This window comes from Lepidochelys kempii, unplaced genomic scaffold (assembly GCF_965140265.1).
Source record: "Lepidochelys kempii isolate rLepKem1 unplaced genomic scaffold, rLepKem1.hap2 scaffold_37, whole genome shotgun sequence".
Lineage (NCBI taxonomy): Eukaryota > Metazoa > Chordata > Testudines > Cheloniidae > Lepidochelys > Lepidochelys kempii.
This window is the reverse complement of record NW_027333638.1, coordinates 1,444,498-1,458,153: the sequence shown is the minus strand read 5'-3', so window position 1 is coordinate 1,458,153 and position 13,656 is coordinate 1,444,498. Positions and strand designations below refer to the sequence as shown.

Genomic DNA, 13,656 nt, shown 5'->3' with positions numbered 1-13,656 from the left:
CTGAGGCTGCACCACCCAGGGCCTGACACCAGTTCTCTCTGTCCCAGGATCTCGCCACCCCAGGAATGTCTCCCCATTCACCATCACCTTCTGCTCCCACTGGAGGTCCGAGGGGCCTGGCCCAAGGAAACTCCACACAGACATATAGGTTGGGACCAGGAGTGGGAGCCTGTCCACCTCCCCACCCATCTGGCTGACGGAGTCTATGGCTTTGGGACCCAGCAAGGGAGCTAGACACCGGGGCTTTTCCGCAGGGTCCCCCGGTTCAAATCTCCAGCCTGCTCAAAGGCAGTGAGATGGGCATCCACATCCCCCCCCTCCTTAACCAGGGGCAGCAATTTAGTCTCGAGGTTCCCTTTGGAACTGGCCCCCCGGGGTCTATCCCCACTCACCCCTGGGGGGTCCCCTAGGCCTCTCCACTCCCCCATCACCAGTTCATGCTGCTGCTGCTGCTTCTGCAGCTCTTTCTCGGGCTCTCACTGTCTCTCACGGTCCTCTTGCTCTCTCAGACTCAGCTCCAATCCTGTCCGACTCCGATCCCCGAATGGGGAACCCGATCGTGAAGACCCTCGTCTGGTCGGGGACAGGAGTCTTGGGGATGCCTGGCCACCACTCCAGCTGCTCCCAGATCCTGCTATAGCCCCATTTCGGGTCAGGAATCTGTCCCTTAGAGCGGTCATCCTCCTCCAGCTGCACGATTAACTGTGCTTCGGTGAACTTTCCAACGCTCAACCCTCTCTTTCTGCACAGGGTTACAATGTCCTTCTTCAGGAGACGGTGACAGGCCCTCACTCCGCCCTTCCCAAGTTGTGGACTCACAGGCCTGTGTGCTCTCAGCTCCCCACAGTTTCCAGGGAGAACCCCTAGTGTGCCAGCCCTTCTCGAGGTCACCCCCTCTTTGTCAGGGTCGAGCGGCAGACTCCTCCGTCCCTGGGACCGCTCGCTGCAATCCCCAGGGGAAACCTGTTACTGCAAAAGTCCTTCTCTCTGGTCACACACTTCCAGGAGTTAACCGCCCCCTGAAACTGTCTCTCTCTGAATCTTCAGCACGCCTGGTCCCCGTCAATCCCCCTTCGTTTTACTGCTCCCCAGTCACTTACTGCAGGAAGCGCTGTCCACGGGGTGCAGTATATCCCACCCCTGCCACCAGTTGTCACGGAGTCCCTGGGCGATGCTCTGGAGCTGCTCCCCATGAAGCCAGGCAGGACTCTGGGGCAGTCGCCTTTCCGTGAGCAGCCTGTCTTCAGGACACACAGCTCACCCAGCTTCCACCTTCCTGGGTCTGACCTCGGACCATTCAGCATCCTCTGCCCCTCCATGCGCTTCCCACAGCGAGTCCGCTCAGGCAGGGCTCCTGGGGAAGCCAGAGGGTCCTGCACCCCAACTCCGCAGTCAGATGGGACTCTCAGCCAGCCAGTAACACAGAGGTTTATTAGATGACAGGAACATGGTCTAAAACAGAGCTTGCAGGTGCAGAGAACAAGACCCCTCAGCTGGGGCCATTTTGGGGGGGGCAGTGAGCCAGACAACCACGTCTGCCCTTCACTCCATGTCCCAGCCAGCCCCCAACTGAAACTCCCTCCAGCCCCTCCTCCTCTGGGCTTTGTTCCTTTCCCGGGCCAGGAGGTCACCGGATTCCTTTGTTCTCCAACCCTTTAGCTCTCACCTTGCAGGGGGGAAGGGCCCAGGCCATCAGTGGCCAGGAAACAGGGTGTCGGCCATTCTCTGTGTCCAGACTCCTGCACACACCTGCCCTCTAGGGCTCTGCAACGATCATACACCCTTATCCCACCACCTAGATACTTAAGAACTGCCTAGGGGAAACTGAGGCACCCCCACACTATTCAGAGGAAACATTAAGAACAGTTCCACTTTGTCACAGAGGTAAAAGCTGAGTGTATTTCCCACCACTATTTGGTCAATGAATAGAAATGGGCAACATTGGCAAACGTTTTAGATCCATATTCAGGAATCTGAGAAAAGGTGTAAATCTGAGATTTTTGTGGTAATTTATAATTACGGAGACAGGGAAAGCTCTCAGGGGCATATTCAATAAGAAGTAGACAACTAGAGTAAAAGTGGGGCAAACTTTTTTATCAATCTTTAAGACGTACAGAGAAAACGTGTCACAAACTACGTAACTGAGAACATGGGATAAACGCCAAGACCGGGGCGGATTTTATGTGGCTATTAAAGAACTAGCTGGAAAAGGGGGGACCGTTTGTCATATAAAATCCAGCCTGTCCAATACATAAACAGAGAGTGATCGTCCTCGTCCCCCCCGGCCCCGGTCACCTGGGCAGCAGGGAGCCCTCTGAGGGGCTGACTGAAGGGGGCGGGGGGGGGAACTGGAGGGCTCCCTGGGGGAGGGCAGGGGGCGGTAGTGGGGGATGGGCAGGTGGGGGGCAGGTGGGGGCTGGGGGCAACGGTGCGGCAGTTGGGGGCATCAAGTGGGACTGGGAAGCCGGGATCGGGGGCAGCCCCATGGGGGACACGTCCCCTCCCTTCCCCGCCCCGGCAGAGACCCGGCGTCTCCTCCCACCCCCAAGCCGGGGCAGCCAGGTTGGGGGATGGCTCCGGGCTCCAACTTCCCACCGACACCGGGACAAATCGCTGCGGATAAAACGGGGGGGGAGGGAAATCCCCCCCCCACGGGAGGGGAGTATCAATGGACATGTGAGGAGGAGGGAAGGAGGGAGAGACGGGGGGGGAACAGGGGAGAGGAGAGAGAGGATCAATGGGGGGGTGGGGGGGAGTTTACAACCAGGTGGGAGCTACCGAGAGGGAAAAAGGGAAAACTGGGGGGCATTTGTGCCCGTGGGGGGGAGGGGATCCAATTAACTCCCCCACCGCCCCCCACTTCCCCCCGGGAATTTCCTGGCTGCACAGAGACAGTTCAACCCCCCCCGCAACTCCGGCTTCTCCCCCCAACACCCCCCAAGGGACCCCGCCCGCCGGGCCCCAGTCTCTGCCCCCCCCAATCCCAGCCGTGCCGGGGGCAGAGAGTCACTTTCCTGCCCCCCCACCAGCGCTCCCCCCGCCCGCGGGGTCTCCCACTCACCGGGTCGGGGGCGGGCAGAGGCCGGGTCCCAGCTGGAGAAAGCCCCCCCCGGCCGGGCACGGGGGGGTTAATGACGGGCCCCCCCAGCACAGACCCCGGAGCGGAGCCGCAGCTGCTCCTCCGAGAGACCCGACACAAGGCAGCGGCTGGGGGCGGGGCCTGGAGCAGACCGGGGGCGGGGCAGCGCCAGGGGGCGGGGCATGGAGCAGACAGGGGCGGGGCAGCGCCTGGGGGCGGGGCCTGGAGCAGACCGGAGGCGGGGCAGCGTCTGGGGGCGGAGCCCGGAGCAGACCAGGCGCTGCCTCGTGTCGGATCTGTAGGAGGAGCAGCTGCGGCTCCTCTCCGGGGTCTGTGCGGGGTGGGGCCCGTCATTAACCCCCCCGTGCTCCGGTGAGTGGGAGACCCCGGTGCGGGAGCGCTGGGCGGTGGGGGCAGGAAAGTGACTCTCTGCCCCCTACCTGCCCATCCCCCATTGCCGCCCCCTCCCCGCCCCCAAAGAGCCCTCCAGCGCCCCCCCCCCGCCCCCTTCAGTCAGCCCCTCAGAGGGCTCCCTGCTGCCCAGGTGAACGGGGGCCGTGGGGGGGGGACCATCACTTTCTGCTTATGTTTTGGACAGGCTGGATTTTATATGACAAACGGTCCCCCCTCTTCCAGCTAGTTCTTTAATAGCCACATAAAATCCCCCCGGTCTTGGCGTTTATCCCATGTTCTCAGTTGCGTAGTTTGTGACACGTTTTCTCTGTACGTCTCAAAGATTCCTCAAAAATACCCTCAACGTTTGCCCCACTTTTACTCTAGTTGTCTACTTCTAATTGAATATGCCCCTGAGAGCTTTCCCTGTCTCTGTAATTATAAATTACGACGAAAATCTCAGATTTACACCTTTTCTCAGATTCCTGAATATGGATCTCAAACGTTTGCCAATGTTGCCCATTTCCGCTCCATTCATTGACCAAATAGTGGTGGGAAATACACTCAGCTTTTACCTCCTATCAACAACTGCGATAAAATCCCTCTCATTTTCCACTTTCCTCTCTATAATTTGCATAAATGGATCCAAAATCCCTCAGATTTCCACCCTTTCTCTTTCATTTCTGAACACTGATCTCAAATCTCAGGTTTCCCTCTTAAGATGTCATTATCAAATGTCAATTAAAAATCCTCTTGGGTTTGGGGCTGTTCCTCATGTCTCTAAATCCCAGCAACTTGTCCTTCCTTGGGGGGAACCTGTCGCCCTGAGTCCTTCTCCATCATGGTTGGGAAATTAACCCCCCTGCAACAATGATCATCTTTCCCTCTCCTTTGAGAATCACTTGTTCTCTCCTTTCTCTCTGTTAAAAATGTTTACTGATAAAAGAGACTAGCCATAGATTCAATACCCATCAAAGCCAGGGGCCTCCCCCTGTTTGGGGGATGGGTGGTTCCCAGTTGGTAACAGGAGAGTTGGCTGGACCCTTTTCTTTTCTCTAGCTGGCATGGGATGAGGAGGTCCCTCTGAGTGCAGCGTGGATCCAGAATTATCCCAAACCCCATGACAAAGGGTCTCCGTGAGGGGGGGCTTCCCACAGTGCAAAGCTGTAGCCAAGTCTGGGGTGGATCCACGGTGGCCATTATTTGCTAGTGACAGAGTATGGAAATGTCTTACTGATTTTAGCCCTCCATGGCTTCCCTTCTCCTGTTAAAGAGGCGCCCCCCGGGCTCCCTCTGCCTGTGTGACTGGCCAGCAGGGGGTGGTGATAACTTTCGATCCACTTAGCAGACACTGTGAGGGAACATTGTTGCTGTGGGGGGGCAGGTGTCTGTGTGGGGAGATTGCAGCGGGAGCTGAAGGGGCACTGTGGTAGGGGGAGGCCTCTGGGTGGCTGGGCAGGGGGGGCCCTAGTCAGGTTGGTGGGTTCTGGAGGATTTGGGGTTTTGGGGGGTAGTTCTGATGTGCCCAGCCCTAAGGCTATGGGTCCTGGAGGTGGGTATCGCTGGGGGCCTGTTGGCTGCAGACCAGTGGGGGTGGGGGCTCTTGGGCAGGTGGGGCAGGGGATTAGATGCTGCCTGGTGCTGTGTCAGGGGCTCTGTCTGGGATTGCCCAGCTGGCTCCTGGGACCATTGCCATGCCCAGTGCACAGAGCTGTGGTTGGGCGGTCCCTGGCGCAGAGTGAGGGGTCCTCCTGTAAAGTGTCAGGGGGTCCTCCTGGTTGGAGGAGGGGGTCCCAGGCAAATGGCCTGGCAGATCCTGGTGGAGGGCAGGTGGGGGTCCTAGGCAGGCAATGGGGAAATCCCAGGCAGGCAGTGAAGGACTATAAAATGACTCTACACAAACAGCCCCCCACCCCATTTCTCCTGCCATTTGCAGGAGCAAATCCAGCCATGGGGGAGCAAACAACCCAGGAATGAGAGTTTCCTAGCAGACAGGCATGGAGAGGGCACAGGGAAAAGGAGATAGAGAGACTGACAGGGTCCGTGGGATAAAAGAGTTTTGAAAGAGATTTCCAGCTCTCTCATCTGCCCAGACAGATGTATTACTGCACTGTGGGGAGAATCACTTTCCTGTGGACAAGACGAGGATGAGAGAGAGGAAAACCCAGTTCCTGACTCCATGTCCCTCCTGCTGGGGTGTGGCTGCCGTGGGGTCAGTGTCAGAGGGAATCCTCGAAAGGGACTCCTTTGGTTCTGCTTTTTTCTAGGATTGCGTTCAGAGACTTTGTTTTGGGATGCGGGAGGGAGAAAGGAGGTTAAAAGTGTGTCTGTGGGCCTAGCCTGGCAGGAGGGGCCAGGTCTCTGCTGTAATCCAGAGATTGAGCATTTTCTCAGCACGGCAGAATCTCGGATCTCGCTCTGCAGGGAAAGAGCCTGGGGGAAGCGTGATGTGAAATGAACTAATGTCCGTTCCTAAACTTCTACAACAGCCCTTCTTGCCCGGCCAGGTTGCAGAACGACGCTCATGTTTCTTTCCGGTTCATCCCGTCCTCCCATGGGACAAGGGAGCGACATGGCTGCAGAGGAGCCAGCTCAGGTAGGGATTATTGTGGAGGGTTCTGATCTGTTCCTGCAGGAGGGAGAGGGACAGCAAATACACGGGAGAGGGGAAGGTTTGCACCATCTGGTTTGGAGGTTGGAGCGGGGCAGGAAATGCACAGGGTGGAGAAAGGGAGGAGGCCAGGGGGTGGCAGAGCTGCTGGGAGTTGTTTAATAAGTGGCCTAGATTCTGGGAAGAGACCCATGAGGTTCGGAGGTGGAAATGCTCCAATCTGGTGAACAGAAAATAACCTACCTAGATGGGGCTGGGAAAAAGGACCAGACTCCTAGTGCTGGAGCCTGACCCAACTAACCAGCGGGTGCCTTGAAATACGAAGGGGGAAGCCACCAGTCAGGCTTAGGGGAGATTCCCCTGCTTCATATCCAGCTCTAGGAGTGGCTAAGTCATTATGCAAGGTAACCTATTTCTCCTTGTTTTTTCCGCTCCCCCCCCCCCCCGCGTTCTTGTTAAACCCTGGATTTGTTCTGGAAATGGGCCACCTTGATTATCATACACATTGTAAGGAGAGTGATCACTTTAGATAAGCTGTTACCAGCAGGAGAGTGGGGTGGGAGGTGGTATTTTTTTCATGATTTGTGTGTATATAAAAAGCTCTTCTACACTTTCCACAGTTTGCATCCGATGAAGTGAGCTGTAGCTCACGAAAGCTTATGCTCAAATAAATTGGATAGTCTCTAAGGTGCCACAAGTCCTCCTTTCCTTTTCACAAGGAGGAGGGTGTTGGGCTTCCTACAAGAGATCTCTCCCTAGACCCTGCTCGGGGCAGCATCTCCGAGAATCTGGGGGAATCCAGACAAGGGAGCTCCAGCAGCAGAGCATTGAAACTCAGCCAGGATTACAGATGACACAACTCCTCACTGCTCTGGATTGCCCCGTGCATGGGACAATGGCCTCGGTTGCTGGTGAAAATCCTTGAGACCTGGAGAGTTGCTCCCCCATCCGCATGTGCAATAGCCACAATCTCTCTTCTCTGCAGACTTGGTTTTTTGAGTCCCTCATTCCTGAAGTCACATGACCCCGATTCTTATTTTTCACATTCTGCTTTTCTAGACTATTTAGAGTCTGTTGCTTGTGAATGATAGTTTCTAATTTCCCAGTGTTCTCCACAGCCAGGGATTTTCCTACTCCCTCCCATTGCACTGAACTCACTAGGTTCCCTGGTATTTAAGAACGGCCACACTGGGACAGACCAAAGGTCCATCTAGCCCAGTGTCCTGTCTTCCGACAGTGACCAGCGCCGGGTGTCCCAGAGGGAATGAAGAGAACAGGGAATCATGAAGTGATTCATCTCCTGTCACCCATTCACAGCTTATGACAAACAGAAGTTAGGGACACCATCCCTGCCCATCCTGGCTAATAACCATTCACGACCTGTCCTCAATAGATTTCTCATGGTGGTTTTTTTTTTTTTTTTGTAACCCTATTATAATCTTGGCCTTCACAACGTCATCTGGCAAAGAGTTCCCCAGGTTGACTGTGCGTTGTGTGAAGAAATACTTCCTTTTGTTTCTTATAAACCTGCTGCCTATTAATTTGATTGGGAGATTCCTAGTCCTTGTGTTATGAGAAGGAGTAAATGACACGTCCTTATTTACTTTCTCCACGGCAGTTTTGATTTTATAGACCTCTCTCATATCCCCCCTTTGTCTGTTTTCCAAGCTGAATAGTCCCGGTCTTTTTAATCTTTCCCCGTAGAGAAGAGTTTCATACCTGTAATCATTTGGGTTGCCCTTTTCTGAACCTTTTCCAATTCCAATATATCTTTTTTTGAGATGGGGCAACCACATCTGCAGGCAGTATTCGAGATGTGGGTGTACCATGGGTTTATATAGAGGCGATATGATATTTTCTGTCGTCTTATCTATCCATTTCAGAATGATTCCCAACATTCTCTTTGCTTTTTGACTGCCGTGGCACACTGAGTTGATGTTTTCAGAGAACTGTGCCCAGTGACTCCAAGATCCCTCTGTTGAGTGGAAACAGCTCATTTAGAGCCCATCATTTTGTATGTGTAGTTGGGATTATGTTTTCCAATGGGCTGCAATATGGTGCTATCCTGACACCTCGTCCTGCTGAGATCCTGCATTCAGTGATATCCCTGCCCTTCCTGTTCCCGTTCTCATAAAACAAAAAGAGCATCCAAATGTGTGTTTACCTTCATTCCCTCAGCGGTCCTCATGGGAATCCCTGATCGGTTCCAAAGTGTATTAAAACCTTTCTTAAAGGGTTACCTCCTGGTGGTTATCAGGTCCTGTGAGTTTGTAGCCCAGAAAGACCCCCCTCAGTCAGCTCAAACTCAGCTGTTTATCCCCCAAAAGTCTGTTGTCTTCAGTCTCCTGAATGAGGGGAAATCCGTCACTACCCCTTTCTGCGTTGGGTAAACCTTCAAAAGGTGGAACTCTGCATAACCAGCCATGAGATCTGGCATTCATCACCCCGTAGCGATACCAGCTTGCACAGGAAACCCATCCCGCAGCCCTTCCTGGTATCATGTGGTGCATCTCGGCATCATAGTCTGTGAAGAATTCATGCTTTCAAGGGCTGGCTTAGATATACAGATAACAGTCATAATTAGGGCAAGAGTTTGCAGGCAATGAAAAGAGAGTAATTGACAAACGTGAGCAATATCTAATCCTTTAAAGCCTGAAAGTGCCTTGCGGGGAGGGGACAGGAGCCGGCTGTGTGGGGGCGGTGGGGCTCAGATACTGGGCATTGAGAGCCTAGAGCCAGCTGTGCGCTGGAGAGACGGGGCATGAACCAGCTGTGTACAGGGCAGATGAGCAGGGGAGAGGTGCTGTGGACACGGCCACGAGCAGCTGTGACTGCCGTCCTCTCTGCAGCATGATGAGAGAGCCTGGCGTCCCACTGCCGATCCCAGACTTGTATGAGGAGGGAAGAAATCGGCATCAAGTCTCAACCGCAGCCAGCCTGTGCCCTGGGGAGGAGACGGGTGTCTCCAGGGAGAAATCTGGGGGATTGTGACCTTGCATGCCCCACCCACCCTCTGATCAGCAATTCCGGATATTAACGGTGATTCCAGAAACAAAGAGTAATTTTGGGAAAAAATGCAGTCCTAGCGACAATTTCCGGAAAACACTGGCCCTGGTTGTAACATTAAATCCGATAGTCTCAAGATCTAGGCCTGTGTTGATCAGATCTGTCACTCTGCCTTCACGGAGTTCACTCTGCTGGTGGGTTCTACCCCTTTCCCCATTCTGTGTCTGCCTTGTCTATTTAGATTGTAACTTCTTCAGGGCATGGGCCATCAACGCTTCTCGGTTTGTACTGTGCCTAGCAAAATGAGGACCCACTGTTAGTTGGCCCTTAGGCACTAAGGTAATGAATATGATTTATAATAATCATCTCCTGGCACTTTGAGCCAAGGAAGCCGGCCTTGGGACGTTACTACTTAAAAGTGAGCTGGGCTTAAAAGCATGGAATATTCTTTGTGACAAGTATCCCACAAATTCCACTGACCTCCCTTGTTTTCTTTGCCTTGAGCAGGGTTTCCAGTTTCCAGAACTGATGTGATCTCGCAGCTGGAACGAGGGGAGGAGTCGTGCGTCCCAGACCTTCATGGCTCTAAGAAAAAAGTGCTCCCGAGAGCTCCCTGCATAGGTGAGGCATTGGTTAAACCAACGCCAAAACTGTCGGTGAATACAGGAAACATTTGGGATGCCCTACAAAGACCTTGTGAGCTCTCCAAGTTCTGGATTGTTCCCTGCAGATGTAGAATCGTTAGGCAGAGGTCACTCATGGCTTCCCACCTATCCTGACTGACAACTGGCAGCAGGTCCCTCCCCAGTCTCGCTGTCCCCTGAGATTTCTTCTGAGATACGGACCCAGAACTGATCCCTTCCTTTCTCTCCTCTGGGGAAGGTTGAAGGGAAAATAAGCTCCTGATAGGTTTGATCTGTCCTGTACACATTTTGGTTCCTTCATCCCTTTTCCCATTCTTCTCTCTGAGATTTCCTTTCTCTCTGGCGCAGGCAGAGACTTACGTCTGGATTCTCTCGGTCTCCCATCAGGTGTTGGGATGGTGAGTGAAAACGAGGAGGAACCCCAGCAGGAAGATGCTGAGCGAGTAGAAGCCCATGGGATGTTGTCAGGAAGGTCCAAAGGGAATGATTCTGGGAGCTGTGCACGCCCAGAAAAAACAAAAGCCTGTGAGAGTCAGCAGAGGCCAGAGGAAAACTTCGGTAGCCAGTCAGACCTTATTACACGTGAGAGAATGAACTTGGAAGGAACACGCTACACATGCCTCGAGTGTGGGAAAAGCTTCAAAGGGAGCTCGGGCCTTCTCACACATCAGAGAATCCACACGGGTGAGAAACCTTACGGATGCCCTGAGTGTGGGAAACACTTCAAGCAGAGCTCACACCTTATTACACATTGGAAAATCCACACAGGTGAGAAACCTTATGGATGCCCTGAGTGTGGGAAACACTTCAAGCAGAGCTCACACCTTATTAGACATCGGCGAATCCATACGGGTGAGAAACCGTATGGATGCCGTGAGTGTGGCAAACACTTCAAGCAGAGCTCACACCTTATTACACATCGGCGAATCCACACAGGAGAGAGGCCCTACACGTGCTCTGAGTGTGGGAGAAGCTTCAATCAGCGCTCAACCCTTATTAGACATCAGAAAATCCACATGGGAGGGATCTGTAACAAATGCCTTGATTAGGGCTGGCCAAAGGTATTTTTTTCTTTTAAATCACATTTGCTAATTCCCACTTAGTTATAGATGTTTAGATGATCGATGTTTTCTATCAACTCCTTTCCTTTTGGGTCAAAGGAGCGTGTGTCCCTCCAGCCAGGAATGTTCATCAGCTCCAGGTGGCGGAGAGAGGTTTGTTCCCAACAAGCTACACTGAGGCAAAAACTACCCGTGACTTACATCCACTAGGACTGTACATGGCATTGGCTGCTCAAATTAGTGATCTTGGTGTTAAAAGACAATTACAGTTGTCGTGCAGATGCAGCCGAGGTGCAGTGGTTGGCATTAGCTTTCCCCTTGACCTGACCTAAACTCCATCACATGTCCTAGTCTAAACAAACCGTGAGCATCACAGTTATACTGTTCCCCCATTTAAAAACAATTGTTAGTCATCAAGTTCCCCCACCAGGATCATATTGTTTCATTCCCAGTTGTCACAGTTCATCAGAGCGCTGTTGCTTCAGGTTTTCCTGAAGGCAGATATTTTTACTACTGTTTTCCTCCCTTAAAATATATTGAAGTATAACAAAGAGCAGGAATAGGGAAGGGATAGGGAAAAATGTCTTTTCCCCTCTGTAACAACAGAAGAACATAGGGTAAATCAGAGGGATTCTCCATCACCATCTCTATCCCCCTGTTCTTCAATTGCTAAGGTCAATATTTCCCGAAGGGGCTGGGAAGAGGATTCTCTAGTAAATGATTTGGAACTAAGCAAAAGACCCATTCATTTGCCTCCCAAAGCAGTTGTGGCCCATGCCCTGCAGGAGGTTGCTCCTGAAGATCTTCCCTTCCTAATCAGGTGCATGTTGCCTCTTATTTGGGAAATGCAATCCCTTCCTAGGTAGAGATGGGAAAAATGGAAGTGACATTTCTGTTCAGCTCACTCCTGGGAGATGCTGTAAATGTGTAGGAAATGACATCCATGAGGAATGTGATAGAGCTGCAGAAAGACACCCATTTTGAGTAGATACCTGACATTTGGTGTCTTAGAGGGATTCTAAGCCGCACCTGAATTTAGTCCCTTATTTAAATCTGAGCCACCAGATTAAAGAAACAAAAGGGCATATTTGGGGGAGTTCTACCTCAGTATCGCTACTGGTATGTCGTGTGGTTGGTGAAGAATTCTACGCCAGAGCCGTGTAAAATTGCTACAACTAAGGTCAAAGATTTGACAAGAACTCAGGTAGAAATGAGAGGTACGAGTGGTTGATTTTCACCCCAGAGATGGACGCTATGGTGACCTGTGGCCAAGGTAAACTGTTTTTAGAATTGCTCACACTTCTAAGGGATGCCATGATGAAACTGGGAACAACTGTCTTTTACCATTTGGATCCCAAGTTTCCTGAAGCACAGAGAGAAACAGCTGATTCCTTCAGAGCCATGCCATGCCTATGGGTCCCAAACTGGCTGCCTTGCTGGACAAGAAGCACTTCCGTGTTGGTTAAATGATGGTAGCCAATGAGGGAATGTAACAGATTCCAAGTTCAGACTGCAGGATACATGAATGCTGAGTCCAGAGTCTGTGGTTTGGTCTCTTAGTTTTGCTCTTGAGTCTAATGCATGTGTCTCACTTTTCCGCCTCCTGCTACTCTGAAAGATTAGAAAGTGTGAAAGTAGAGCACAGGTGGTTTTTCTCATGATGCAGCCTTCCCACGTAGTGTGAGACCCCTTCCACCCACACAGGTGAGCCAGAGAGTTCCCCAGGGCTCTTGTTCGCAAAGCAAAGATGTCACATTAGGCAGGAGATGTGAAGATCTACAATGGTGATGGGCGAGTGATGGGAGCTTTTCTGGGTGGTTGTTGTTTGGTTGTTTTTTTTCCACGTAATTTTTGTTTTGTTTTTGCAACTAGTTCTTTTTATAGCTGCTGAGACCCTTGTCCTTTTGAGCACAGCTCTTTAACCCTCAGGCCTGGCTCTGGAAACCTCAGAACCGGCTTTGCGGTTTTTTTTTCATGTTTGCTATCTTTGGAGTTCGCAGGAGTTCCCCAGGGCTCTTGTTCGCAAAGCAAAGATGTCACATTAGGCAGGAGATGTGAAGATCTACAATGGTGATGGGCGAGTGATGGGAGCTTTTCTGGGTGGTTGTTGTTTGGTTGTTTTTTTTCCATGTAATTTTTGTTTTGTTTTTGCAACTAGTTCTTTTTATAGCTGCTGAGCCCCCTTGTCCTTTTGAGCACAGCTCTTTAACCCTCAGGCCTGGCTCTGGAAACCTCACAACCGGCTTTGCGTTTTTTTTTTCATGTTTGCTATCTTTGGAGTTTGCAGGAGTTCCCCAGGGCTCTTGTTCGCAAAGCAAAGATGTCACATTAGGCAGGAGATGTGAAGATCTACAATGGTGATGGGCGAGTGATGGGAGCTTTTCTGGGTGGTTGTTGTTTGGTTGTTTTTTTTCCACGTAATTTTTGTTTTGTTTTTGCAACTAGTTCTTTTTATAGCTGCTGAGCCCCCTTGTCCTTTTGAGCACAGCTCTTTAACCCTCAGGCCTGGCTCTGGAAACCTCAGAACCGGCTTTGCGTTTTTTTTTTCATGTTTGCTATCTTTGGAGTTCGCAGGAGTTCCCCAGGGCTCTTGTTCGCAAAGCAAAGATGTCACATTAGGCAGGAGATGTGAAGATCTACAATGGTGATGGGCGAGTGATGGGAGCTTTTCTGGGTGGTTGTTGTTTGGTTGTTTTTTTTCCATGTAATTTTTGTTTTGTTTTTGCAACTAGTTCTTTTTATAGCTGTTGAGACCCTTGTCCTTTTGAGCACAGCTCTTTAACCCTCAGGCCTGGCTCTGGAAACCTCAGAACCGGCTTTGCGTTTTTTTTTTTCATGTTTGCTATCTTCCGAGTTCGCACA

General features: G+C 51.8%; 1 protein-coding gene across 1 annotated transcript in view; it reads left to right on the top strand.

Annotated features, from left to right (window-relative positions):
* Positions 1 to 13,656, top strand: part of LOC140904593 (uncharacterized) — a 261,339-nt gene that overhangs the window by 140,457 nt on the left and 107,226 nt on the right. The window contains exon 7 of the mRNA XM_073327024.1: positions 10,467 to 10,749. Coding sequence (XP_073183125.1) covers positions 10,467 to 10,749 — 283 coding nt within the window. The remainder of the gene's footprint in view (positions 1 to 10,466; positions 10,750 to 13,656) is intronic.